The 26404-nt window shown below is 41.2% G+C and overlaps 1 protein-coding gene across 6 annotated transcripts in view; it reads left to right on the forward strand.

Moving 5' to 3' along the window:
* Positions 1-24864, forward strand: part of ACTN2 (actinin alpha 2) — a 104862-nt gene extending 79998 nt beyond the window's left edge. For 4 of the 6 annotated variants that reach the window (XM_025213603.1, XM_025213611.1, XM_025213619.1 and 1 more), the window contains 10 exons: positions 4469-4577; positions 5923-6063; positions 7857-8039; positions 9529-9663; positions 10278-10457; positions 12559-12705; positions 19453-19530; positions 20598-20663; positions 21593-21751; positions 23602-24864. In XM_025213603.1, coding sequence (XP_025069388.1) covers positions 4469-4577; positions 5923-6063; positions 7857-8039; positions 9529-9663; positions 10278-10457; positions 12559-12705; positions 19453-19530; positions 20598-20663; positions 21593-21751; positions 23602-23760 — 1357 coding nt within the window. In that variant the 3' untranslated portion in view covers positions 23761-24864. Of the gene's footprint in view, positions 1-4468; positions 4578-5922; positions 6064-7856; positions 8040-9528; positions 9664-10277; positions 10458-12558; positions 12741-19452; positions 19531-20597; positions 20664-21592; positions 21752-23601 lie in introns of those variants that run through there. The other 2 variants (XR_003095951.1, XM_006016362.3) reach the window with 2 other exon arrangements.
* Positions 24865-26404: the final 1540 nt, after the last annotated feature.

Genomic DNA, 26404 nt, shown 5'->3' on the forward strand with positions numbered 1-26404 from the left:
GGTCATAACTGAGGTAAATTGGCAGAGGTATTTAGGGATTTTTTCTCCACCACCTTCCAGCACTCTGCATTACAAAAACAACACACAAGACACTAAAGAAAAAAATCGCAGCCAAAATTTGCCTCATCCCATTTCACTCCAAGCGTGTATTTTTTAACCTCCCCAAAAGTCTTATCAGACAAATAACATTTGAAGCTGTAGCAGGATGGGCCCTGGGGTGGCTGTGGCACGCCCTAGGACCACCCAAATCATCCTGCCCACACTCCTAGTCCTCTATATAACTTCCCCATTTATCTCTCCTGCCACATTTTGATGTTTCATTGATCTTAATTAGGAGGCTGCCCCTGAATCCCAGGATGTCCACACAGGTGCTTTGCCTAACCTGACTGCTCACTTGTTGCTGGGACCCCTGGTGCTGCTTCCAGCGAAGCAGAGGCTGGGAGATAAGGATCTCTCAGCCCTTGCTCCCTGATTGTGATCTTGGAGAAGGGGGGCTTCGAGCTCCCTGCTGTCAGGGCAGGGGGCTATAGTCCCCACCCCAGCAGAAGGCAGCTCCTGGGGGGCAGGGAGCAATCTCTCACGCCACTGTGGTTGGCTGACTGGGAACAGATTTGCTTTTGGTCAGGCATCTAAATGAGCACTATTACTCACTAACTAATCCCAAGTAAATTTTCTGCTTGCTTTTGCAGGTAGGAAATTTACTCATGATCAGCGAAGTTTACTGAGCAGTAAGCATGTGCACGTGTAGATGCACATACTTACTATGTAGTAATCTATGCTACTGCACAGTAAACATCTGATGTAGACGCACCCTTTATGTAGGCAAGTCTGCTTAAATGTATAGGATTTTCCCTGGTTTTTTTATTATTAGAACATTTTGTGAAAAAAAAAGATTTAGTTTTCAAGAGTTCACTGGTTCATAACGCACACTCCCATTTGAAGTCCTAGCTTACAACAGAATAGCCCAGATACCCCTTCATTAAGTCACTAGCACTCAGCTCCTACAAGGCTTAGAGGAGTTAGAATAGAATACTGTCCTTAGCCTACACTGCAGCTTCACTGAGGGGAAGATAAATATGTTTCCCATTTAGTCCACTGTGACCCCCCCTCAAGTTACTGGCTAAGTTGATACATATATTCCTCTCCAAATTGCCTAGAAAGGAATGTTCAGATTGAGGAGGTGTCTTCTGTATAGAATTAACATCTTTCTCCTGTGCTAGAGTGAATCTTAGCCTCATGTTAGCATGCTCTCAGAAAATTACAACAGAAGTGAGCTTAATGCTGTGCAAAGTGTCCTCTAGAGGCAGCGAAGAGCTAAATTCAGTGGATGATGAATGATACACTGGTAAAAGTGAACTTGTAACATTCCCAACACGTGTATTTTGTTATGGTCGTGAAGTCATCAGCAGAATCATAGGAATTATTTGTCACCTGGATCAGAAAGCTGGTTTGACACCGGTTCAACTCAGAAGCTCAAAACAAGACCCAAGAAGCTGTTATATGTATTGTCACTGCCAAGCAGTATAGAGTCAGCCTACACAGTAAACAAGCGGTTAGTATTGGTCGCTATCCCTTCTTTGGAGTCTGTCACCTGTGTTCCTGTTATTCTGTCCAATGGAATAAGTGCATCTGGAAATTAAAGTTCCTTCTACTTCGTTCCTTCTATTTGGACAGTTTGTTCTACTTGGACAAACAGCTAGGGAGGAGTATAAGAGTATTGCTCAAGCATGCGGGGATAAAGTCAGGAAGTCCAAAGTACAATTGGAGTTGCAGCTAGCAAGGCATGTGAAGGGTGATAAGAAGGGTTTCTACAAGTATGTCGGTAGCAAGAGGAGGATCAGGGTCCCTTACTGAATGGGGGAGGCAACCTTGTGACAGAGGATGCAGAAAAGGCTGAAATGCTCAGTGCCTTCTTTGCCTCAGTCTTCACAGGCAAGGTCAGCTCCCAGACTACTATGCTGGGCAGCACAGTATAGGGAGGAGGTGAGTAGCCCATAGTGGTGGAAGAACAGTTAGGGACTATTTAGAAAAGCTGGACATGTAAAAGTCCATGGGGCTGGACGAGATGCACCCAAGGGTGCTGAGGGAGTTGGCCAATGTGATTGCAGAGCCACTGGCTATCATCTTTGAAAACTCATGGTGACCAGGAGAGGTCCTGGATGATTGGAAAAGGGCAAACATAATGCCCATGTTTAAGAAAGGGAAAAAGGAGGATCCAGGGAACTACAGACTCACCTCAGTCCTTGGAAAAATGATGGAGCAGATCCTCAAGGAATCCATTTCTAAGCATTTGGAGGAAAAGAAGCTGATTAGGAACAGCCAGCATGGATTCACTAGGGGCAAATCATTCCTGACCAAACTGATTACCTTCTATGATGAGGTGACTGGATTTATGGATGCGGGGAGACCAGTGGATGTGGTATACCTTGATTTTAGCAAGGCTTTTGATACAGTCTCCCACAACATTCTTGCAGGCAAGCTAAGGAGTGCAGGCTGGATGAATGGACTGTAAGGTGGATAGAAAATTGGCTGGAGCATTGGGCTCAGAGAGTAGTAATCAATGGCTTGATGTCTAGTTGGCAGTCAGTATCAAGTGGAGTGCCCCAGGGGTCAGTCCTGGGGCTGGTTTTGTTCAGTGTCTTCATCAATGATCTGGAAGATGGCATAGAGTGCACACTCAGCAAGTCTTCAGATGACACCAAACTGGGGGGAGGGGAGGGCTAGGATTCAGAGTGACCTAGACAGATTGGAGGATTGGGCCAAAAGGAATCTCATGAGGTTCAATGAGGACAAGTGCAAAGTCCTGCACTTAGCATGGAAGAATCCCATGGATGAGTACAGGCTAGGGGCTGACTGGCTGGGCAGCAGCTCTGCAGAAAAGGACCTGGGAGGAACAGTTGACAATAAGCTGAATATGAGCCAACAGTGTGCCCTTGTTGCCAGAAGGCTAACAGTATACTGGGCTGCATTGGTAGGTGTTTTGCCAGCAGTTGAAGGGAAGTGATTATTCACCTCTATTCAGCACTGGTGAGGCCACATCTGGAGTACTGTGTCCAGTTTTGAGCCCCCCAGTACAGAAAGGATGTGACAAATTGGAGAGAGTCCAGCGGATGGCAACAGAAGTGGTGAGGGGGCTGGGGGCAATGCCTTATGAAGAGAGGCTGAGAGAACTAGGTTTATTTAGTCTAGAGAAAAGACTGAGGGGGGATTTGATAGCAGCCTTCAACTACCTGAAGGGGGGTTCAAAAAGAGGATGGAGTTAGACTGTTCTCAGTGGTGGTAGATGACAGAACAAGGAACAGTGGTCTCAAGTTGCAGCAAGGGAAGTTTAGGTTAGATATTAGAAAGAATTTGCTCACTAGGTGGGCAGTAAAGCACTGGAACAGGTTACCCAGAGAGGTGGTGGAATCTCTGTCCTCGGAGGTTATCAAGACCTGACTAGACAAAACTGGCTGGGATGATCTAGCTGGGGCTGGCATAGGTGACCTCCTGAGGTCCCTTCCAACCCTCATTTTCTATGATTCTAGGCTCCTGAGTCAATTAATGCTGTTCTATGAATGGGGGCTGGACACAATTTCTTCTATCACAAGTCTGGGAGGTCTTTGTACCACTCCCAGTCTTGGAAGCAAGGGATTATGATTGGAATCCAAACATGTCAACTCTGTTCTTTCTGTATATTGTAAGCCATTATATTTCACCCAGTTCCTCTATGTTGAGCCCAATAATAAAGGTTAGAGTCAAATATTTCAGTCCTCAGGAAATGAACATGCCACAGACAGTGAACATGAATGTCTGTGGTGATTTTGGTGCCTGAAACTCCTGCAATGGCAGAGAATTGATTAGGTTGGATATGCCCCTCTGAGTGCCCTGGCCCTTCACATTGCTACCACTGCATTACTTAACTGGCTGCAATATGGCTTTTTGACATGAGAAGAAAAAAGATAAGTGTTTAGTGAGCGCTCTTGCAACATGCACACTTGGGCAGAGTTGATTGCTCCCAGGCGCTGCATTTGAACATGTGCCCAGGACCATAGCACCTTGTGGTGGGTCAGTGCAGCTCTGGCTGGCAGGGGATCTGGGGGGTCAGCCTGCCAACCCAGGACTGCTCTGCCCCAGCTCAATGTGCAGCAGAGGGACTGGCTGGGGCACGAGGGTGCTCCAGTTCAGGGCTAGCCAGCAGGCATTCCCCACAATGAAGCACCCTTATGCCCCAGCCAGCCCCGTCAGCATCTACATGTGTGTTGCTGTGCTCTAAAGAACTCCACTGTAAAATCATAACTGTGTTTACAAGTATTAACCTGTGGCGGAGTTAATTAGTTTCTTGTGGCCTAATAGAGCTGCACGTGTAGACGTTGAAACTATATTGTGGAGCTAATTAGGCTGCTCTGCAGTAAACATCTCATATAGATGCACCCCCTGTCCATTCTTTCAGAAGTTGCAGCTCTTTTTTGTCTTCACTCTTTCTTAGTGAACTGGATTACCATGATTCTGTAAGCGTCAATGATCGATGCCAGAAGATATGTGACCAATGGGACAAACTGGGAACACTTACTCAGAAAAGGAGAGAGGCATTGGAGGTAAATTGTACATCAACAAGTTGCTGGGGTTTTTTTAATGAAGCCCTAGGGCTCAGAAAAGATCCACTATTGATTTTTAATGCCCAAAACCCAGACTGTAATAACCCCTTTCCTCATTTTTCCACTTCAATTTGCTGTGGTTTGATTTGCAAAATACATTTACCTACTTTTAACAGATTTAACAGTGATCTGCTGACAGATGTGATTATAGGGCAGGAACAAAATGAATTTCTCTCTCAAGAGGTGGCTTATAGCACCACCCTTTGGATTGGTACCCTTATGATACCCTTATGATGCCTAAACGTGATATCCATTAGGCAACCACTCTTCTGTATTTGCTTCAACAAAACTCAGATTGAGAGGCAAAATAAAGGCAACGGTTTTGTAGACTTTTGGATGACAGGGATTCCTAGGCAGTGAGATCCATCTTTATTCAGGTTATATTTACATTGATTTTAGGATTATAGGAAAGTAGGGTCAGAAAGAACCTCATGATGTCACCTAGTCCAGCTCCCTGCTCAAGGCAGGATCATCCCCTGAGGAAGTGTGGGATCAATACTACCCCTACCCACCTATATCTTTCTACAGTATGTTTAGAACTTCATTGCACATTGTTCAAATCCAGAAAGTCCATCAGAAGCAGCAATGCATTCCCCTGTTCCTGAGAGCTGGCCCTTTTATATCCCGCTCTCTGTCTCTGCTGCCCATAAGGAGAGAGAGGTCTGTAAGCCAGTTCCTAGAAGGGCTCCTCTTTGCAAATAAGAAGCATGATATAGATGGTTATGCTGCTGGCTACAAGGTGTGATACAAACAAGGAAAGGCAGGTCATATGGCTCAGATTTTTAGAATAAAATCAACGGCAGGGTTGACCCAAAAATAGCTGTGTAAACATTCCTTGAAATCCCTAGGTTGTGTCTTCCTGGCTTCCACTGAGGGCAGAGGGAGGCAAGGCTGAAATTTAGCAAATGTGCTACTATTCCTTTTTATATATGAAAGAAATGACCAACTAATATTACATTAGTAGAACTGAACTTGTTTTCATGTAGGTACATTAAAATGAAACACTTTAAATAAAAAAACTGCAAAAAAATTATGTACTCCCAATCCTTTTTTCCAGAGGGTTAGGCAGAGGCTTAGTTTTATGGAATTTTAATATGCAGGTAACTTTAATGTGAGTAGTCCCACTGACTGCAGTGAGAACCATTAGGTGTCTTAAATCGGAGAGCCAGAAATGATTGGTCACTTTTGAAAATGGAGGACATGGCAAAAGGAACACTAAAAGCGTATGTTAGCTTGCACTATAACAACAATGAATTTACCTGTGTACCTTTGGTAACTTTAACAGAGGACAGAGAAGTTGCTGGAAACAATTGATCAGCTTTACCTGGAATTTGCCAAAAGAGCTGCTCCTTTCAACAACTGGATGGAAGGTGCAATGGAAGACTTACAGGACATGTTTATTGTTCACAGCATAGAGGAAATTCAGGTAAGTGGGAGCACGTTTTTAGTTTACAATTCTAAAGAAGGGCTTTTTCTCTAATCAAGAGAGGAATCCTTGTCTTCTTGCGGCATGAATACATATATAAAAGAGAAAATATATCCTATCTTGAAATTATCTTTCTAGGAGAATATCTTCTCTGTTGTATAAGCCTTTTCTATAAAGAAAGATGAACTGCAAGAAGAAATGGCCCTTTCAGGAAAATAGGCCCAATATTTTCCCCTTGGAAAGAATTCATAGCCAGAGATCTAGAAGGCAGAAATACAAATATAGCTGACTTGTAAAAATCATTTTAAGGGATTCATTTTGTTTTTCTTAGGCTGTAGTCAAAATCAAAATTACAGTAATACATTTGTGCAACTGTACTGAAAGGATGCTGTCAGGTATTTACTACCTACATGTAGATCTGGATCCTGCATCATAATACATTAGAGAGGGACTGCTCAACGGTGGCAGGTAACATGCAGTGGGGGGAGGCCCTGGAAGACTTTTTGCCACCTGTGCAGCATGGGCGGGGGGCTATGTGCTGGTAACACAGTCCATGTGGTGGGGTGAATTCCTGGGGGCTGTCCCCACAGCATGGGCTTCTGCGGCATGTGGCCCCCAGCAAGGGTGTCAGTTTCATGTCCTCTTCCCCTACTCAAAGACAATATACGTGTGGGATAAAATCTCAACCCTATTGACATTAATGGGAAATTTCCCATGGAATTTGTTTTCCATGGAACTTGAATTCAAATTGGGATCTCTTTGGGTATGTACAGAAGTGCTCTATGCACCTTTTACAGTGCTGTAATTTAGAGCACTTTTTATAGCACTGTAAAGTTATAGTGCTCTTAAATATGACAGAAGAGCGGGTTTTGGTTGCGGGGGGGGAGTGGACTCTGAGCCTCCCTGCGCTTTCCAGGCTAGGAAGCAGGGGGCACTCCGCAGTCTCCTGGGGCTTCTCTACTAGTCAGAAATTTGACCAGCATACAGAAGTTATTTAAAATACAGTGCTTCAAATTTAATACCTCAGTTAACAAGGGTTAATTTAAAATGCTGTACCCATTTAAACTGCTGTAAAGCCATGCACTTTTGTTAAGTCATGGCAATAAAGTGCTTTAAATGGTGAAAAAAGAAATTCTGTACACAGCCTTCAGGTCACTGAAGAGAAAATTTGCAATGAAAGATTGTAGTATAAAGACTTCCTTGGACCAGTTGATCATATTTTGCTGGTGTTGAAGTAGTTAAGAGACAGTAGCAGGATAAAATGGCACATTTATTAAACACCTGTTTTTCTAACAACACTTGAGTTTAGAAAAACTGCAAATTTAAAAAAAAGATTATTTTTTTTTTACCTGTCAACCTTTCTCAGTGAATGAATGGTAATACTAAGTGGTCCAGTTTCACTTTTTATGCATTAGCACAAATATTAGATTTTCAGTATTGCAAATAACTCTCTCTCTCTCTCCCTCTCCCCTTTACCATCTCCCCAAATAAAAATAATTGCATTTACATTTTAATGAATTGCAACTTTTCTACTGAAATACTTAGGTGTGTTAGTCTGACAGCAGACAGGCTGTCAGCTAACTAGTTCAGAGGGGCATGAGCTTTTATAGGCAACAACCTATGTCATCAGATGCTAGGAACGGACTGCAGTCCATCAGAAAAAGTAGACTGTTGCCTATGAAAGCTTGTGCGTCTCTGAAAGAGTTAATGTATTTATATCAGGCGTTCAACACCACAGAACTGTGATTCTAATGTACAATCCTAATGCTATCCCTCTTTGTTTCTGATTTCAGAGTTTAATCACTGCCCATGAACAGTTTAAAGCCACTTTGCCAGAGGCAGATGGTGAAAGACAGGCTATCCTCTCAATCCACAATGAAGTTGAGAAAGTTATTCAGAGCTACAACATGAGAATAAGTTCAAACAATCCTTACAGCACTGTCACTCTGGATGAAATCCGCACCAAGTGGGAAAAGGTACTGTACGCTCAAGTGGAAAGACTGTTGCATGAATACTGTTTTCATTTATGAATAATGAGAATGTGCAGAAAACTTGGCTGCAGTAATTGTGAATTTTCCACACCCTGCCTTGACTCCCCATTGCAAAAAACAAAACAAAACAAAACAAAAAACCCAACATTTAAAAAAAATCTCCAAATGATCCCATAACACTCAGGAGGATCTGTGTCTGTTATCCATGTGTAAACACTTCAGGAACATGCCCAGGATGAATTTTTTGTATTAAAAAATCATTGTTAGTCTGGACACAAGACAAGATATGGTAATGTGAAATAAAGTTACTGACCAGAAGAAGCTTGGATGTGATTATGGATAGTATGAGTAGCTGGTGAGAGAAGAAATATGTATTTAGAAAATGTCAAATGTATTTAACATTGCTAATCAGGCTTCAGTTCATTTGTAGAGAACAAACTTAGTAGGTCATTTGGATAACTGATATGGGATTGAGAGGAGAACTTGGCCCCCATCTTAGTTTTTATTCTATAAAGTGTATTTGAAACACATTTTAAATGTTAGGTAGGGGTGCATATCTTAAATTTACTTATGAAGTAAGATTACAATAACCTGAATTGGAATTGCTTTCTTCATTCATATGGCTATATAGACTGCAAATACATATTTCAAGAAACCAATTGTGCTCCTTTTGAAATTAAATGAAAACCTGCCAGGCATTTAGGTGGGTACTGGATCAGTTTCCTGATCTGCTTTTGGAAAACACTTAGAATACAAAGAATAACCAAGAATATTCACATCCATACAAATACACAGCATACAGTGCAAACCATGGAAAGCTGATCTGAGCAGGTTATAAGGCCAAAGCATTGACCCCCAAACTCAGATTCCATTTAACAACAATGCATTGTAGGCAAAAAACAAATTTCTAGAGTTCACTTACTTAGACTCATCTATATTCAAACCAAGCCCATCATATCTCTTTTCAACCTATCCTAGTGGCTCTGCTTAAATGAAATCCTGTGTGCCAATTAAAGCTAAGTGAAGTTGATAGAAAGTAAATTTGATCAGAATGTGTTTCAAAAGCTAAAAAACCAAAACCAAAAACTGAAACCCAGCAACAAAAACCCCAAAAGAACAAACCTGTGGTGACAAAATAAAAGTTAAATAGTCTTAAACTTGAATGCAGGCAGAAGTAAGATTTTCTTTGACTTAAAATTTCATCTTTCTGGTCACATTCCCAGCTTTAGTTTCAAGTTACTAAAGGAATGTTGACAATGACATGCTCTATACAAAAAGGGGTTTGAATTGCTCAGGGGAGCCACCCAAGGCACCTTCTACTGTATGACTTCTGTTTTCAAATTGCACTTGAAATGGAAAAATTTGTGATCAACTTCAAAAATCAGCATCTACCAGGTCATGCTCTATTATTTTTAGAAATGTGATCTGATCTGAGTTACTCGTATTCATCCTCATGCCTTTGGCACCCTGGCAGGTGAAGCAACTTGTGCCTGTGAGGGATCAAGCTTTACAGGAGGAGTTAGCTCGTCAGCATTCTAATGAACGTCTTCGTCGCCAATTTGCTGCTCAGGCCAACGTCATTGGACCATGGATCCAGACCAAGATGGAGGTGAGTACCACTCAGGTTGTGAAGAAGGGGTGTCTGTACACACAGCATATTGGTGGCCTGGACTGCAATGCTCTGGCGCTCCAAGCAATTTTTTAGTATCTGATGAAGTAAGCTGCTGCTTGTGATAGCTTATGCATCCCTCATTTAATTAGGCTATAAAGTGCAAATCTACCCTGCCTTCTGCCAGTCAAACAAATGCAATCAACTCCTTTAAAGGATTTGAAAGCAGTGAGAGATCATAAAAGCTAATAAAAGCTCTCTAGCTAGATTAGATTAGTTCTTTCAGAAGAAAATGAAAATAGTAGAATGGAGATTTTTAAAGGCCCAAAGTGTTGATAGTTAAATGGAGTTGTACCTTTGAAAATCAGTTCCTAGAAGATGATGATTATTACATCAGTTGTGATCTTGTCACAAAGACAGCATGGCCCTGATGTTACCTCCAGAGGTAAGTGTGCATCTCCTCTGAGGAGTGTAATTCAGGGTAGAATATGTTCTTTTTGTGCAGAGGATTATATTGTTGCCAACTCTTAGTATGAAAACATTGCTTTTTCATGTAAATGGTTGGCAAATCAATAAACCTGCAGCTTAATTCTTTTATTTGTTTCCATGTATAGGAAATTGCCCGCAGCTCTATTGAAATGACAGGGCCCTTGGAGGACCAGATGAATCAACTGAAGCAATATGAGCACAATATCATCAACTACAAAACAAATATTGACAAGCTGGAAGGAGACCATCAGCTTATCCAGGAAGCACTAGTTTTTGATAACAAGCATACCAACTATACCATGGAGGTAGCTATGAATTCACTTCTGTTCTTGTCAGGCATTCTGTTATCAGATTCATTATAACCTCCCTCCCTGATCTGATGGGGATCTAAAACAAGGCAGAATTTACCAGACTTTTAATTTATTAGCAGTAGAAGAAAAACAGATTTCTAAGGTTCAGTTTGTTTTGACTGTGATTTTGTGATTTTGTGATTTAAACAAAACTTTTCATTTTTTAAAACTAAAATACCATCTTATCTGGCCAGCCCAATGCTGAGGAAAGTCCTAGCCTTGCTGCTTGCAAGACTGGAAACCTACACTCCTGTTGAGGCTTTATTTTTGGGTGTATGGATTATTGACCAGGTAAATATTACTAAATATCTCTATTGGAACATAAAGGCTATTTCTTTGACTTCTTTAATAATTTCTTTTGACAAACAACTTCATTTTCTGAAATAGAATCTTTCCTGGCTCCGTTCATTCTTTAATATCAAGACTTTTCTACCATGAGAGCACTAAGTTTCTTTCATTTTTTTCATTTATTTCCCATGACAAATAAACAACCTTACAATGAAGGCTGCAAACCTGCCAACACTTACATCTGAGGCACTTTCCACACTAAGTTTTCCCATGAACTAAATGAAACTACCTAGGTGCATAAAGTGACTCATCAGTTTTAGTGTTCAAAGAGTTTGGGGCCCAAGGTAAGAAAGTGATTTTAACTAGAAAGTTTTAGAGACGGACAATGTTGTGCCAGCCAAATACTTCCCAGAATTAAGCCAACGCTCTTGAATCCAAGTGTTGTAATCTAAGACAACAATGGATTATGTAGCTAAAATGGGCATTGTCATCAAGCATTGAAACAGGACATGAATAGATATAAGTTTAGGAAAGAATTCCATGTTTTTCTGTATATCACCTGTGTGACCGGACAGTAGGGGGTGCTCCTGCACTGAGCCACCTACTCACTGCACCCAACCACCTTCCAGGCTCTGAGTGCCTCCCTGGGGGTGCCTCATGTCCAGCTGACCCCCTTCCTGGAGCACACACACTAGGCTGGGGATAGAGCTGCCACCACCCAGGGACAGGCTTGATTCTGGTACTGCACCCCCTGGGAAACAGGTCTAGCAGCCCTCAAGGGTACTTGACTCACTTCAAGAACTTGGGGTGCTTCCCTCAGCTGAAAGCACAAGTAGTGGTCTCCCTTAGTCAACCGAACCAAGGGGACCCCAAAGCATAATCTAGACCCACTCCCAATAAGTCTCCCATGCTAGGTACAAAGGAAAACTTTATTGGTTACAAGGAGTAGGGTTGGAATAGGGTACAGAGTTGAGTAGTATCAGATAAATCCCATAGATAAATTCCTTAGTATCAGATAAATCCCATAGAGCAAACAGGGTGGCTGGAGTAGCCTCTGATCACACATCTGAGTTACTGCAAGCTATATATCTAGTTAGATCTCAGGTACCATACTCACAAGTATCATCCAGAAGCAGATGGAGATTCCCTCTGGAAGCAGGCAGTTCATTGATCATGAGTTTTGAGAGAGAGAGCAAGTTTCAGATAGTCCAGCTCTTCTCTCTCTGAGTTTTCATCATGGCTACTGCTGCTCCTCCTGGGCAGTCCTTAACTTATATAGCCCTTATGACCTCATTTACCTGGTCCAATGGAGGCCAGCACCTGTTGGCTGCCAGCCAACCAATTTGAAATGCATCAGTGGTTGCTGGGCAGACTGGCAGTCTCTAGCCCACTAGAGAGCCAAAGCCCCAGAGCCCAAGCCCCTCACCCAGGTATATGATGCCAGTCACGTAGGCAGAGGGAACAGGTCCCCCCCCTCCCCAGGAATGTATCCAGCTCAGGTTACCTAAAGAGATAGGGTCAGGTGTGTACCCTCTGCAGGGCCCATACTAACCTAATTGTCACAGAGCAGAGTTTTGGGGAGAACCAGAGGTGGCCTTCTGCTACAACCTGTACTTCCGATGTATTCATAGTAATAGTCTAGAGCTAACAAGCAACTCTCCATATAAATATTTCAGCTGCCATTGTTTTCTCTTTTACTTTCCTTTTTGTAATCTAAATAGCTGTGTTTTAGGACTAATTTGAAGAATCTGTGTGTCCTCTCCTATAGCATGTCCGTGTTGGATGGGAACTCCTCCTGACCACCATTGCCCGAACTATCAATGAAGTGGAGACTCAGATCCTTACAAGAGATGCCAAGGGTATCACCCAAGAACAAATGAATGAATTCAGAGCATCCTTCAATCACTTCGATAGGGTACAGTACTCCTACATCTTCTATACTTCCCAAAAGCAAGTTTCTCTGTATTCTAAATGTCACTGTCTTAAGAAAAATCCAAGATGCACTAGAATAAATAATTTAATGAGTAATAAAGAAAAATAAAAGAGGAGTCTCATTCTCTTAAAATCATAGTATTGATTATATAGATGATTTAAAGATAAATTTCTGTTCAAGTTTGATATATAATGCAGAGCAAAACAGCTGATTCAATATTTGCAACAACCTATTAAAAAAAAAAAGAAAATAGGTAATGGCATATGATACACAGTGATGTAGTCCCTTACATTAAAGCATTAGCGTGTTATATGCTTTCTCCCAGTACCAATTCCTTCCATCAACAGGTTGTGCAGAATTGCTTGCCTTGACCCTCTGGGGCCACTGGTTTTAAACCAGCTTTGGCTTCAGAGATTTGCACACACACCCAGGCCACACATCACACTAACTAACACTGAACCCATTCAAGGCTCAGTGCCTTTTCCCTTTCATCTTTATCCAATTAGCTGAATTGTTAATCCCACTCCTGAAACCAAATTGGTTTACATGCACCTGGATTTATTCTTGTATACATTGGGATAGTCACCTGGTACCCGGCTTTTCAGAGAAAAACAAAACTTTCTGCATTAGAGGCAAACACATAGGTGTTTATACATGTGCTTTGGGAGAGTGGGGAAGACACTTTAATTAGAGCAACTCCGAGAGCTGCTCTAATTAAAGCACCCAGAGCATCTCATGTGTCAGCATCCCCGCGCTTAAAGCTTTTTGAACGAGCTTTAGATAAAGTGCCCCCACTGCCATTTTTAAGCACAGGGATGCTGATGCACGAGATGCTAGGGGCTGCTGGAGCACGGTAATAATTACCATACTCCAATGCACTGTAATTATAGCATGTTGGAGCAGCCTCGCTGCTCGTGTATAGGCGCCCATAAGTTAAAAGAGGGTAGATCACAGGAGTTAGTGATAGATTTTATGGAAAAAACTAAATATAATTGTAGTGCAGTGTAATTCCTCTTTCCATTCAGTAAGAAAGCAGAGGATAACATCCTAGAGACAATAAATTTCCCAGGGTAGGAAGCTAAAAGGCTTTTGTAGTGCACTGGAGCAGATAATTGAGCAATTAGAGACATTAAAAGCAGACAAGAACATCAGGCCCAGATTTATTACACCATATAGTTTAAGTGAATCTATTAAAAAAAAGAAGTAACTTTTCACAAAGATGGCCTATCACAGTAGAACTTGCACTGTGAAGTCCGGGAGTCCTCAAATTTTTGCTTGCTCCCTAGATAACATGGCTGAGGAGGTAAAGCATAGTGGGCAACCACATCCCATGTGAGCCATGTGTTAGGGGCCACTGGTGTAGCCACTTCTAGCAGTTAGCTCACATGAATTTAGAAGGGTGGCTTTTTGCCCCCCTAAATAGCAGCAGCTCCTGCTCCAATGGCTTTGAGGGGATAGCATGGAAAGCTGGTGAAGTGCAGGCTGTGGTAGCCACACGAATGTACGGCCATGCTCTTGGTACTTCAGGAGGCATGAAGATTATATGGAGAAGCAAAGCTTTATGGGAGCCAACTCTTTTGTTACAGAGCTTCCACCTTTTCAGCAACCAGCAATCAGACCTAGAGATTCTAGAGGAAATAATACACAAGCATAGCAGCTGTATGCAGTGGGCCAAGAGCAAGGTGGTGCTTTGACAAAGATTTATGCAGGGTAGAAGGGGCCAGGCCCTAAGGAAAGAAGGTAAAACCAGAGGACTAGAGAGTAGTTAATATTCACCAGTGTGAAAGTTTAAGAAAGGAAAAAGTAAAATGCTAAAATACCCAGCTATTAAAGCAGTCTTCCTGCATGGACAGATAGTGGAAATGCTGATAAGAGTGAAGGTTGCATGGATGAATTAAAGTATAATTTAATGGGAAGATGTGATTCAGTTGACAAAGGTTAGGAGGCAGCGATGTTTTTTTTCCATTGAGCAAACTCATTTGAGAGACTGAAGATGCTTTTTCAATTTTATATCTTCCCTTCAGTCCCACACACTTAAATATTCTGTCAGAGGATAAAAAGTGTCAACTCAGCTTCAGAGTTTATTTAGGTATACTTGAGAATAGATTCTCTAAGCTGGATATTTAGACAGATACGGCAGAATTATGAAATCCTTTGCCTTGAATTGAAATGAAGGGGAAACTGGGTCACCTGAATTTGGCCCTAAAAACATGAAAAGCATCATATTCTCCCTGTAAGACAAAATGTTGGTTTTACTTTTATAATAAATCATTCTATTGTTTCAAACAGTGGTTTTATGTATGATGTATTTGTACAAATACACTGAAAGAATTAAAATGTAATTCGCAATGACAAACATTTAGCAAAGATCCAAAATATTAATATAATGCCTGATGAGTAGACTTTAAATATATAAACACAACAGGATCATTAATGAATGTCTTAGCTTAATATTTCTTGGCAGTTTTTCAGTTTAAACCAAAATCTAAACTATAAAGCTGTGTTTGTGTGAATATTATCAAAGTACTAATTTGCAAGAGTTACTAACTGCTCCTCATTTATTTTGAGATGCATGAGACTAACAACTGTTTATAGACTACCTCCAAGGAGAACTTCATGTAGTTATAGATTTGAGAGGGGAATCCATTATTACATTTCTAGGAAAAGCAATTACAAATAAACAACAGCATAATTATATTGTAGTGCAAAATCTGTTACCATTAAAAATAGATTTTGCAGTCCTTCCCTCTCTGAATGAAGGTCTCAGGATTAGGCCCGCATTATTTTGAATGGCTTCTACATGGGTGGAGCTTACCATATCTTGTTCAAGGCTGTGCCTGAAGGCACAATCTAGTTCTAAGTATGGACATTCATGATCTGCGGAGCTGGTATATTTTCTCTGTCTCTTCAAATTTATTGCAACAGGAAATAAAAAGCATGGAGGCAAAATTCACTTTAGAGCTGAAAGTTTTTTTTGGTGCTCAAAGTGATGTACAAGTGATTTTTCATAAACAGAAATTGGAATAGTGAAAGGTATATTTGGCAATTGGCAACTCTCAGTTCTTTCTTGGTTTCCACATGTCATGTTAATGGTAGAGGTTCTTATTTCTGATTTGATGCAGTTCAATAAACACTACACATGATTGCAAAGTATATGATTATCTACTGTAGCTATATATGCAATACCAGGTGAAGTTCTTGTTTCCCTGGTCAGAGGAAGTGACTCTGAGCCAAAGTCTACTTTTTGTGCATACCACAGACTTTAAATGGGAGCTTTGCATGGAAAACAATAGCAAGATTGACACTGTATTTTACCTAACAGCTTCCTCTAAAACAATACATGTCAGTAAACTCATACAGATAAGTTAACATTCATTTGAGGATGCATTACTTTCGCTTAGAATTTTGTCTTTGTAGAAGGCCACATATAAATCAAAGAGGGAAAAGGACAAGTTTTAGGAGATTAATAATGAGACAAGATAGGAGATTTCAGTGTTTTGTTCTGGGTTGGAAGGGAAGGATGAAGAAGGCAAAGTTACTTATATCCCTTTAGAACTCATGTAAATGTTTAATGTTAGCTTGTAAACAACACAAATAATATAAAGAAACTTTTCTCCATAAATGAGGCATTACATTATAGTTTAAAACAGGGAAAGCAATAGAATGAGATCTATGACTTCATTGTAAGGTATCTTCATATAAAGTGCAATTGTGTTTTCAAGAGTTTTCAAGAATAAGTTAGACAAACACTTGGCTGGGATAGTTTAGTCAGGAACAACCCTGCCTTGAGCAGGGGGCTAGACTAGATGACCATGTGAGGTCTCTTCCAGCCCTAATTTCCTATGATTTTATGTTTATTTGACGTGTGGCATAAAAAGGGATGTATTTTAGACCAGGATCAATGCATGTTACAAAATTCATGAAGCCTCTGATGTTGCCTTAATACTTGGTACAAGCAGCCATGCCCAGCTCACGAAGTGGATACTAACTCCGGCATCACATTTGTTTCCCTCTACACACCTGTTCAGGGAATGATTGATAGATACACGTAGCTATGGATTCATAGGTCTTGCAACCCCTGCAGTGTGCCCTCATATGTCTGCTGTACAATAAGGGCTGGGTTGTACAAAAAGCAGGGGCACATGCCAATACTGTCCACCACCAAACTTGGTCAAACAGTCCTAATTCCCCCATAGTCTGGCTCCAATGGGCTCAGAGAGAGTGGGAGAGGATTTAACTATTAGTTCCTGTCATGTTTTTTATACTCTGCTAGGCCTTATAAATAAAGTTGAATATGTGAATTCACTCCTGGTATAATTTTCTCCCGGAGCTGATCCAGAATGAGCTTGGGGAAGAGAGAAATCTTGGAGGCATTGTAGATAGTTTTCTAAAAAAATCTGCTCAGTGTGCAGTGGTAACCAAAAAAAGCCCCTAAAATGTTGGACATCTTTGGTAAGTTGGATTTATTAATAAAGAAAGTTTAAAAAAGTATTGGGCATCATTAAGAAAGGAATTGAAAGCATGCAACTATAGAAATCCATGGTGTATCCACATCTTGATCACTGTGTGGTGTTTTGGTTCCACATTTCAAAAAGGACGTAGTAGACTTAGAAAAGGTACTGACATGATCAAGGGGATAGAGCAGATGCCGTACCAGGAGAGACTAAAAGGGCTGGGATTCTTCACTTTGGAAGGAAGAAGGCTGAGCGGGGAGATGATAGAGTTCTATAAAATCATGATGAGTATGGACAAAGTGAATGGGGAATTGTTATTCATGAAGTCCTAGAATGCTAGAAATAGGGGGCACCCACTGACATTAGCAGGAGAGAGGTGTAAAACTAACAAGATAAAATATATTTTTTTGTATGGCATGTCGTTAACTTGTGGAACTCATTAGCACAGGAGGTTGTAGAGACAGATAGGATATCCAGATTCAAAAAGGAATTAGACAAATTTGTGGGTGGTAGATCTATTAATAGCTATTAAGCAGAGCAGTCAAAGATATATCTGCTGGCATGTCTGAACCAATGATGATGGATGCCAGGAGGGTATGACAGGGGATAGATTACTCTATACACTGTGTATATGCTATCCCACTCAAGCATTCACATCTGCCGTTGCCAGAGACAAGATACTGAGATAGATGGACCATTGGTCTGACCCAGTATAGCACTTCTTATGTTCTTATGAGTTATGAGTCAGAATGGATTGGCGTGTTCGGGAGAGTCTGTAGTAATTGTTTGAAATAGGGTACTTCACAGCAAACATTGTCCCATTAATTATGGCTGAATTTAAAGGAAGCACTTGATTTGTCTTCATTCATTTCAAGAAACCCTGTTCAAAATTTTCATCCCCAACCTATCTGTAAACATTGGCTTTGTACTGCTGCCTCTCATCTGCACTCTGTGGAGCTGTGGGAGATTAATGGCAGATGGAACAAATGTTACAACATCACTATTTTTCTAAAAATGTTGGGAGACAGGAACTGATCTTGGTACCAGTGTATTTTTTAATGCATCCAATACCTCTCTCAGACCATGTATGGTTTTAACAAATATAAGTATATAGGAGTCTCCTTTCAAAAATAGATCATTAACCCACTGACCCAAGTTCTTTTTCTCTCATGTGGAAGCGATAGAAAAAAAATTGGGCCTAGCACAGTTCTACAAGTGGTCAGTCTTTCAGACCATCAAAGGAAACTACTTGCAGAATTTGGAGACAAACCTTAATGGCATGCACCTTAATTAAATCCGTAAATACCTTAATTGGTTCAGGGATTATGTTTGATGTTCAGTCCAGAAACCAGTCTGTTTTTCAGAACTCAACATACATTTGTTGGGCTAGTTGTTAGAAAAGATAAGTAACTTAGGAAATTGAGCAAATTTGATTTGGAGTCACTGGGAAGTTAAACTTGCCCTTTTTATAGTCCATATTCAAAGCAGACTCTGCTTTAAGGTCATAAAAGGAGACAAATTACATGACTGATCAGGTGTTCTTTTGCATTTAAGCAAAAATAAAATTCTTCTCTTTTATTCCATTAAAAAAATCAAATCAAGAGAGTAGTAACAACCTTAATAGAATGGCTTTGTTTAGGTCAAGTTATCCATTGACTCTATCTGCTATAATGGGCAGACAAACATGTGCTTCAGGTCCTTCCTTTTTTAAGTACTTTTCATCTGGAGCACTTCCATAGTCTACATATGTACAACTGCCTGTGAGGCACTTCAGTGTTATCCTGTTTTATTCAGGGTCATTTTTCATACATTTTAAAGCCTTTTTCTGTAGCCCTATAGCACTGTGCTTCATCTGCCTGCTCACTTTCTATAGCACTTCAGAGGTATTTAAAACTACTATAATCATTATGTCTGTCCATGCCCATTATATGGTATGCCAACAGAAAATGAAGGACAAAACTAGTAGCATACAGGAACAAAACATTTAGAGAAAATGTGTGTTTAGAAGAGTGGGGGGTGAATTGGTTTTTACATAATAGTGACATTTCAACATTGCAGTTGGAGTAAGAACAAGAAAAGCAATGGGAACAAATATGCTACTGTAATTTTCAAATCATTCCAGCAATAGAGTGCTGCATATATACACAATGATGGGTCTGATATGAACTCATTATTGATAGGACTTCTGAGTGTTCTGCAATACCCAACTAACCTGATTTGTGACTTTTTCCCCTCCTTTTACCTGCTGCATGCATGACCCCTGATGTGATGCTAGGATGAATCTGGAAATCTGCGCTCTGATGAATTTAAAGCCTGCCTCATCAGTCTCGGACAGGTTGGAAATGACCGGCAGGTAGAGGAAACTGATGAATGACTGTTTTCAGATAGATTGGCATAATAATAGCCTGAAGAGGGTGTGGATTTTATCTCCATTGTATACAGTTTTGTCATCTGCTGGTTTTGTTTGATTCAAGATTGTTTATTTGGATTCTGATGAATAACAATGGAGGTGCTGCTGCCTTCCCCATCTCACACATCACTGCCAGTTGTTCATTGTTCACACTTCCAGGCATGAGCTCTCCTTTGTGCTCAGAATGACCCAGTATAAGCAGGGCGCTCTGCAAAGCAGTGAATTAGGTTAGAACACAGAACTGGCCAGTACAAGTAGACTTTATCTTACTTCTGTCTTAAATATTTCTTACCATCACCCCATTTCAATGACCATTCTCAGCAACAGGCGATGTGTGCCGCCCTTGCCTTGCTACTCAGAACTGGGTGATGGTAAGAAACCTGCTTGTGGCCAGACCTTTGCTGGGTATAGAACAATTTACTTTTTTCCATTGACCTCACAGACTCAGATCTCTGCTGAAAACTGGATCCCATTAGCTAGTTGTTAAAGGAAAGAAAACTCTTGTTTCAGCACACAGTTCAGTCTGCCTGGGCTCTGGGGTACAATAGTTTAAACATAGAGGAATTAACTTTTTTCCAGTATGCCTTTAATGTGTCACTAGAGGATACTACAACTTCTGATAAATATTTCAACACTGAAACCTTAAACTGTGTTGTATCACAATGAAACAGCCTACTTTTCATGACTTTGGCTATTTCAATGACAAACTTTTCTCCTTTGCCTTTCTCTCTTCTTTGGTTGTGCTCTGTGTGTTCATATGTTGTATTTGACCTCCCCTTCTTCTGGTATCATACCTTTTGATGTCTGTTTGACGTGTGTGATGTGTCAACTGTTTTAAATTGATGATGCTCCTCGTGACTCACTTTGGCAATGAACATCCTCTCATTCCATGGATCCAAACTTCTGCTGACATAAATTCATCATCTTTATGGAAATGGTGATGGTCTCCTACCTGTCTCTGATACCTCAAACCTTCCCTCCTGTATTCCTTATGCTGCTTTGATCAATAGAAGAAGAATGGGCTGATGGATCATGACGATTTCAGAGCTTGCTTAATTTCAATGGGTTATGATTTGGTATGAATTTTAAGATACAGTGAAATTCAATTTGTGTATCACTCATAATGTTAACCACAGCTGCCACAGTTTGCAACTAATCATATTTACACTTCAGATATTTTCTTTCTGCATTTTCTTTTATACTTTTAATGTCTAAAATTTTTTTTAAATATAGCTCTGAAAGCATTTTTCATGCTCTGTTGCATTTAGCTTCAATTTATAAAAAATATTCCTTTAATTTTACAGTTGATAAATTAACATATGTCTTTTCAATTTAAATGTATTATTTATTTTAAATCTCTCTGACACATTCTTGTAACTGAAAAATATTCCTAGAAATAAATGATTGCATTAGGAAGAATATTTTAATAATTTCTTTTGATAAATATGAACAGCAGAATAATTTGTGTAACTTCACATTTCAACATGTTATTGCCAGCAGTCCTGAAAATAGTTTCTGATGGGCAAAACCGCCATGTGATATTACTGGGTTTCCACAATAACAGATAAACAGTGCAGAATTGCTTCCAGGACCAGTGTCACAGAACCTGCTCCTCTTTTATGCTAAAAATTGAATTTTTTTACATAGATGTCAATGGGAGCCAACAGGGTGAAATAATGAAGGACTGAGTTAAAATCCTTCAATCCACCAAGCCATTGGTGAAAAAAAGACAGAAGAACAAAAGTATGTAGAAACAATTTAGAAAATGCTTTCAGAGTGGTAAAAGCTGCTGTCTTTTCAAGACAGGATATAATTTAAAAAACGTTTTAAGTCACACTTTTAAAGGTGATATAGACAGTATAGAACCTAAATCCTGTTAAATTTCCACAACATTTAGGTTCCTAAATTACTTAAGTGCCTTTAAAAAATTTGCCCCGAGTCTCTAGTAATATGCCATATATGTTGGAATTTGTATTTTGACAATGTCTTTTGAATTTTGTAAAAGGGTGAAGCAGAGTTTGCCCGAATCATGACCCTGGTTGATCCCAATGGGCAAGGAACTGTCTCCTTCCAGTCTTTCATTGACTTCATGACCAGAGAGACTGCGGACACAGACACAGCTGAGCAAGTCATAGCTTCCTTCAGAATCTTAGCTTCAGATAAGGTCAGTCCTTTTAGTGGTGGGCTCTAAGGATTTACCTGCACTTTACCTCTCTCTATTCAGAAACTCTGTTATTTAACCTTTCTTTGCTGAAAGTCTCATACAAAATCTTTATTTCTTGCTAGGTTCTCTTTTCAGGTAGTAAAACTATAGGATAAAGCTCTCACCTTTTATTCTTGTGCAGCAGGTTTGGACTTTGACCCAACTGCCTAACTAGAATGTGTGTGAAATTCAAAGCTTGCTCCTTATCCTTTCATCTAACAAAGCATTAGGAAAAATCCAACGTGTTACAGAGTTTATACTCCAGTGACACAGCCTACATATCTAGTGGGCATGCTATACTCTCACTCATATCCATGTGACAGGAGTGATTTGAGGGGTAAATCCCTTGTCATAAACTTCCTTATAACTTCTACTCACAGCCGCAGCTGGGCAATGCTGTAGAATTTAGCTGATTTTAAATGCGGTTTAGATCAGCTGAACAAACCACCAGTTACACCAAATCCTGAGCCAGATCACACCTTTATAACACATCTGTGTTAGAGGATGGCAGTGCTGCAGTGATGCCTTGCCACAGAAAAACACTGGGAAGTACACAGGCTCCTCAAAGCACTTGGTGCTCAGGATCAGTAACACGTTTCCAGAAGAAGGTGCAATATGCTTCCTTCAATACACCAGTTGGCAGTGCATGAGCTGGGGAAAGAGAGTGGAACTCATATTCTAGAGCAGTGGTCTCCAACCTTTTTATCCTGAAGATCACTTTTTGGCACCCCAGGATCTATTGCCCTGCCCCTGCCTCCCAGACAAGCTGCCTGGGCTCTGACCCCTCACCCAGCCCAGCCACGTGCACCTGCTGCTCCCAATCATGGAGCTTCTGACAGACTGACATTGACTGTCAGAGGCTCCACAATTGACCAGTTGATCGAGATTGACTGGTTGGTGACCACTGTTCTGGAGTAACCAGTAGATGAGACAGTGCTTGTAGGAAAAAAGCATCTGTACTCAGAACAGAACAGTGACTACTGTTGTAGGAGACTCAGTTTGGGCCTCTGTATTGATTCTGTGATCTCAGCTTGTAAGGGCCAGACTGATTTTTCAAACACTTTCCCACTAGAAGTTTGCTGTGAAATTCAGGTCACGGTCTCAAGAAAGCAGCATTAGTGCTTTATTCTACAAAACATAAACATCACACATGTTGTTAGTATATTTCTCTTTTAAATCATACCAAGAATAGTAGAAGGATGCCTTTTTATTGTTATAAATTGAAAGCAGGAACAATGACAGTGAATGCTTACTTATAGATTTACAATAGCACTGAAGTGTACGTAGTGCAAGAGTGATGTGATAACCAAGATGGTCCAAGAATTATGCGAGAGACAAGGTGATATCTTTTATTGGACCAACAATAAAAGATTCTATTGGTCCAATGAAATATATCACCCTAAGAAAACAGCCTCTCACACTGAAGTTATGAGCATATGATTGAAAGTATGTCTACATTGCTCTCACAGAAATCATGGAAGCATCCTATAGGCATACATGAGCCAGCTTTAAATTAGGTTGGGAACTGGTAGCAGTTTTACTGTGGCAGCACAGAGCTCAGCACAAGTTGAAATACCTGCTGAAAAGTGTGACTGCAAGGTAAACATACCCTGAGGGTAGACTTTGACCCAATCTGTTTTCTGAAGGGGTTAGTTGCACCTGCTCGTAGCTGAAGTTAAAACTAAGCAGAACTATTTTGGGGAGTTGAAAAACAGTTTATTAATATTACTGCTGTAAAATAAAGCCAAATAATTGATTAAATGGGATGCTTTGTACCTGCTTTAATGGTGGGGGGGGGGATTGTTTTTCAGCCCAATATTCTCGCAGAAGAGCTTCGTCGAGAGCTGCCTCCTGAGCAAGCTCAGTACTGCATCAAAAGAATGCCTCCCTACACCGGACCTGGTTCTGTCTCGGGAGCTCTGGATTACACTGTGTTTTCATCAGCACTGTATGGAGAAAGTGACCTGTAATTCTGTAATTGGCTATATTCACCCTATTCATTAAAACAAACAAACTGATTTCCCAGATAGCTTCTTGAAAGCTTTGACAAGCTGATTTTAAAATGAGTTTTTCAAATGTAGTAGGTACATTCAGTGTAAAATGCTAGATGCTAAGATAATTAGTGCATATTACAGTGTGAAGCACTTTTAGGTTTTTAGTTTGTTGGTCTTACACACAACATTAGAACATATTTTTAAAAAAGATATTAAATTCAGAAACTTCTGTGGAGAAAACAGAAAATAAAGCTTGTGAAAAAAATCAAAGCTATTAAATTACTATGACTCAAAATAATTTTGCCATGTTCAAAAATTCTTCATGCCATATGTGCTTCTTTTACAATGCACATGAAGTTGTATATTAGGAGTCACATTTTCTCATGCATATGAAAGTATCGTTTCTGCAGGTACAGTTTAATAAAATACAGCCAATCAGATAAGAGAGAAATGCCAATCAGATAAAATTCTTAGCCGCTAAAATAATGCAAGATTGTATGTTTGTATCTCTTCAAAGATGTTTTTCTATTGGAATAGAAATCTGTAACACCTGAAATCTAAGCCAGCTGGTTGATAATGAGTTAGTATAGTATAATGAGCAGTACTTTTCCTTTAAGCCTTTAACCTTGCAGCTGAGAGCAAACTTTTAGAAACATAGTAAGGAAATTAAGTCATATGAATTATATTGTTTTGAGACCCTTACCCATGCCTGTGTTGAGCGGATTCTTTGTTCCCTATTTTATTAGTGAGCAGCTTGCATCATCCCATGTGATTCAAACTCTTATCTGTACAAGCTCAGCATGATTGTGCTGCAGTTTCATCAATGCTCAGATTACAGTGTCTTCTGTCCAACAGTTCTTTTTTATATCCAGCTATGGTAGTGTAGTTGGTTTTACTGTTATTTTTTCATCTTTTAGTGAAGCAAAACAGTATTTTTGTATTTGAATCCTCACAGACATGGAGAAATGCAGTGTATTCAAATAAAAACATTCACAAATGGTGAAATAAAATGAGCTGTGCGGCTCAGTCTACTAAAGCAATGATGTGCCTACTAAATAAAATCTGCTTTTCAAAACTTTATGAGGATTCTGTCATGGGCATTTATTTAGTGTTTCTTGTAAATTAGTGGCAATAGTCATGCACATTAAAGCAGGTTTAGTTTTCTCCTTTTGCTTCAAAGTTAAAATATTTGATGCATCACTACAGTGTGGGTGGACAGGTCTAGGGCACTTGGGGATCAAGGTACTGAAGGGTTAGGATCAAGGTACAAGCGTTAGGAAGAATGATCTAATTCTAGGGACAACATTGTTCAGGAAACTAGGAGGTCAATTTGAGCACAGAGACTAGGAATAGGAGGAGCCAGGAAGCGAGGAGACCAAACAGAGAGCAGAGTTCCAGGACAAGCTGGAGGGAACAGCAAGGCAGTCTGGGATCAGGTTACGCTCACTAGGCTTGTTGTCCTATTTTGGGTCAGGGTTTTATATGGAGGAACTGGAGGGTCAGTTAATCCCAGACAGACACTCGGGTGCTGGTGAGTGGAAACAAATCTAGGCCCCACTGGACAGCTTTTATCAGGGTGGCATGCCAAGATGAGCAGCTCTTCTGATCAGGCAGAGGCCCCAAGTCTCTCTAAGTCAGGCTTGTCCAACATATGGCCCACGGGCTGCCATGTGGCCTGCCAAGCCATTTTATCTGGCCTGTGGTGGCGCTGCCACTGCCGCCACCACCATGGAGCGCAGAGCCACGGTGGTGCCACCATGAAGCCGCTGCCGCTGCCACAGGTCGCAGAGGCGGGGCAGTGGCAAGGCGAGGCAAGGCAGGCAGGGCCGGCTCACGGGCCCCAGCTGGCAGCAAGGGGAGGGGAGCTGCTTACCTCTGCAGGGCCAGGCTCATCAGTGAGACGGGTCCTGCCGCTGCTGCCCCGAGGGCTGCATGGCTCGGGGGCTGCCCCAGCCGCGCCTGATTAGACGAGCTGGGGACAGCGTGTGCAGCTTCTTCTCTAGCTCAGCCCCTTTCCCCCGGCACGTGGCCAGGGGAGCTGCAGCATGGCCCGTGCCCTGTCCGCATGCATGGTGGATGGAGGCACGGGTAAGTTCCTGCACGGAGCTGGGGGCGCTTTGGGGCTGGGCTGGGGCTGCAGGGTGCGCGGTTGCTGGAGCCAGGCTGGGCGGGAGGAGCCCGGCCCAGAGGTGCTCTATGTCCAGCCACAACTGCGGATCCTAATGCCCCAGCCCTTATTAAAAGTGGGAGCAGCTGGTCTGGTGCACCATGAGGACTACACTAGATGCGCTTTGCTCAAAAGCAGGCTGCCAGCGATTGAATCACTGGAATCTTATGAGGGTGAGAGGCTGCATGCGGGTCCCTTGACACTTTGGTGGGTGAGTGTTGCCTGTATGTGTGTTGGGTGTGGGTGCAGGGGTCCATATGTGAGGGCAGCATTGGGGTGAAAGGGTCAACAAGGAGTACGTGTGTGGGAGGGTTCATAGTGATGTGGAGGGGGCTGGGAGTGGGTGTAGGGATGAATAAGGGGTGCATGTAGGGAAGGGTATAGGAAGCATGTGTGTAGGAGGGAAGAGGGGGTGTTGGGAACACCTGTAGGAATGAGTAGGGAGGTGTGAAG

Source organism: Alligator sinensis, unplaced genomic scaffold (assembly GCF_000455745.1).
Source record: "Alligator sinensis unplaced genomic scaffold, ASM45574v1 scaffold93_2, whole genome shotgun sequence".
Classification (NCBI taxonomy): Eukaryota; Metazoa; Chordata; order Crocodylia; family Alligatoridae; genus Alligator; species Alligator sinensis.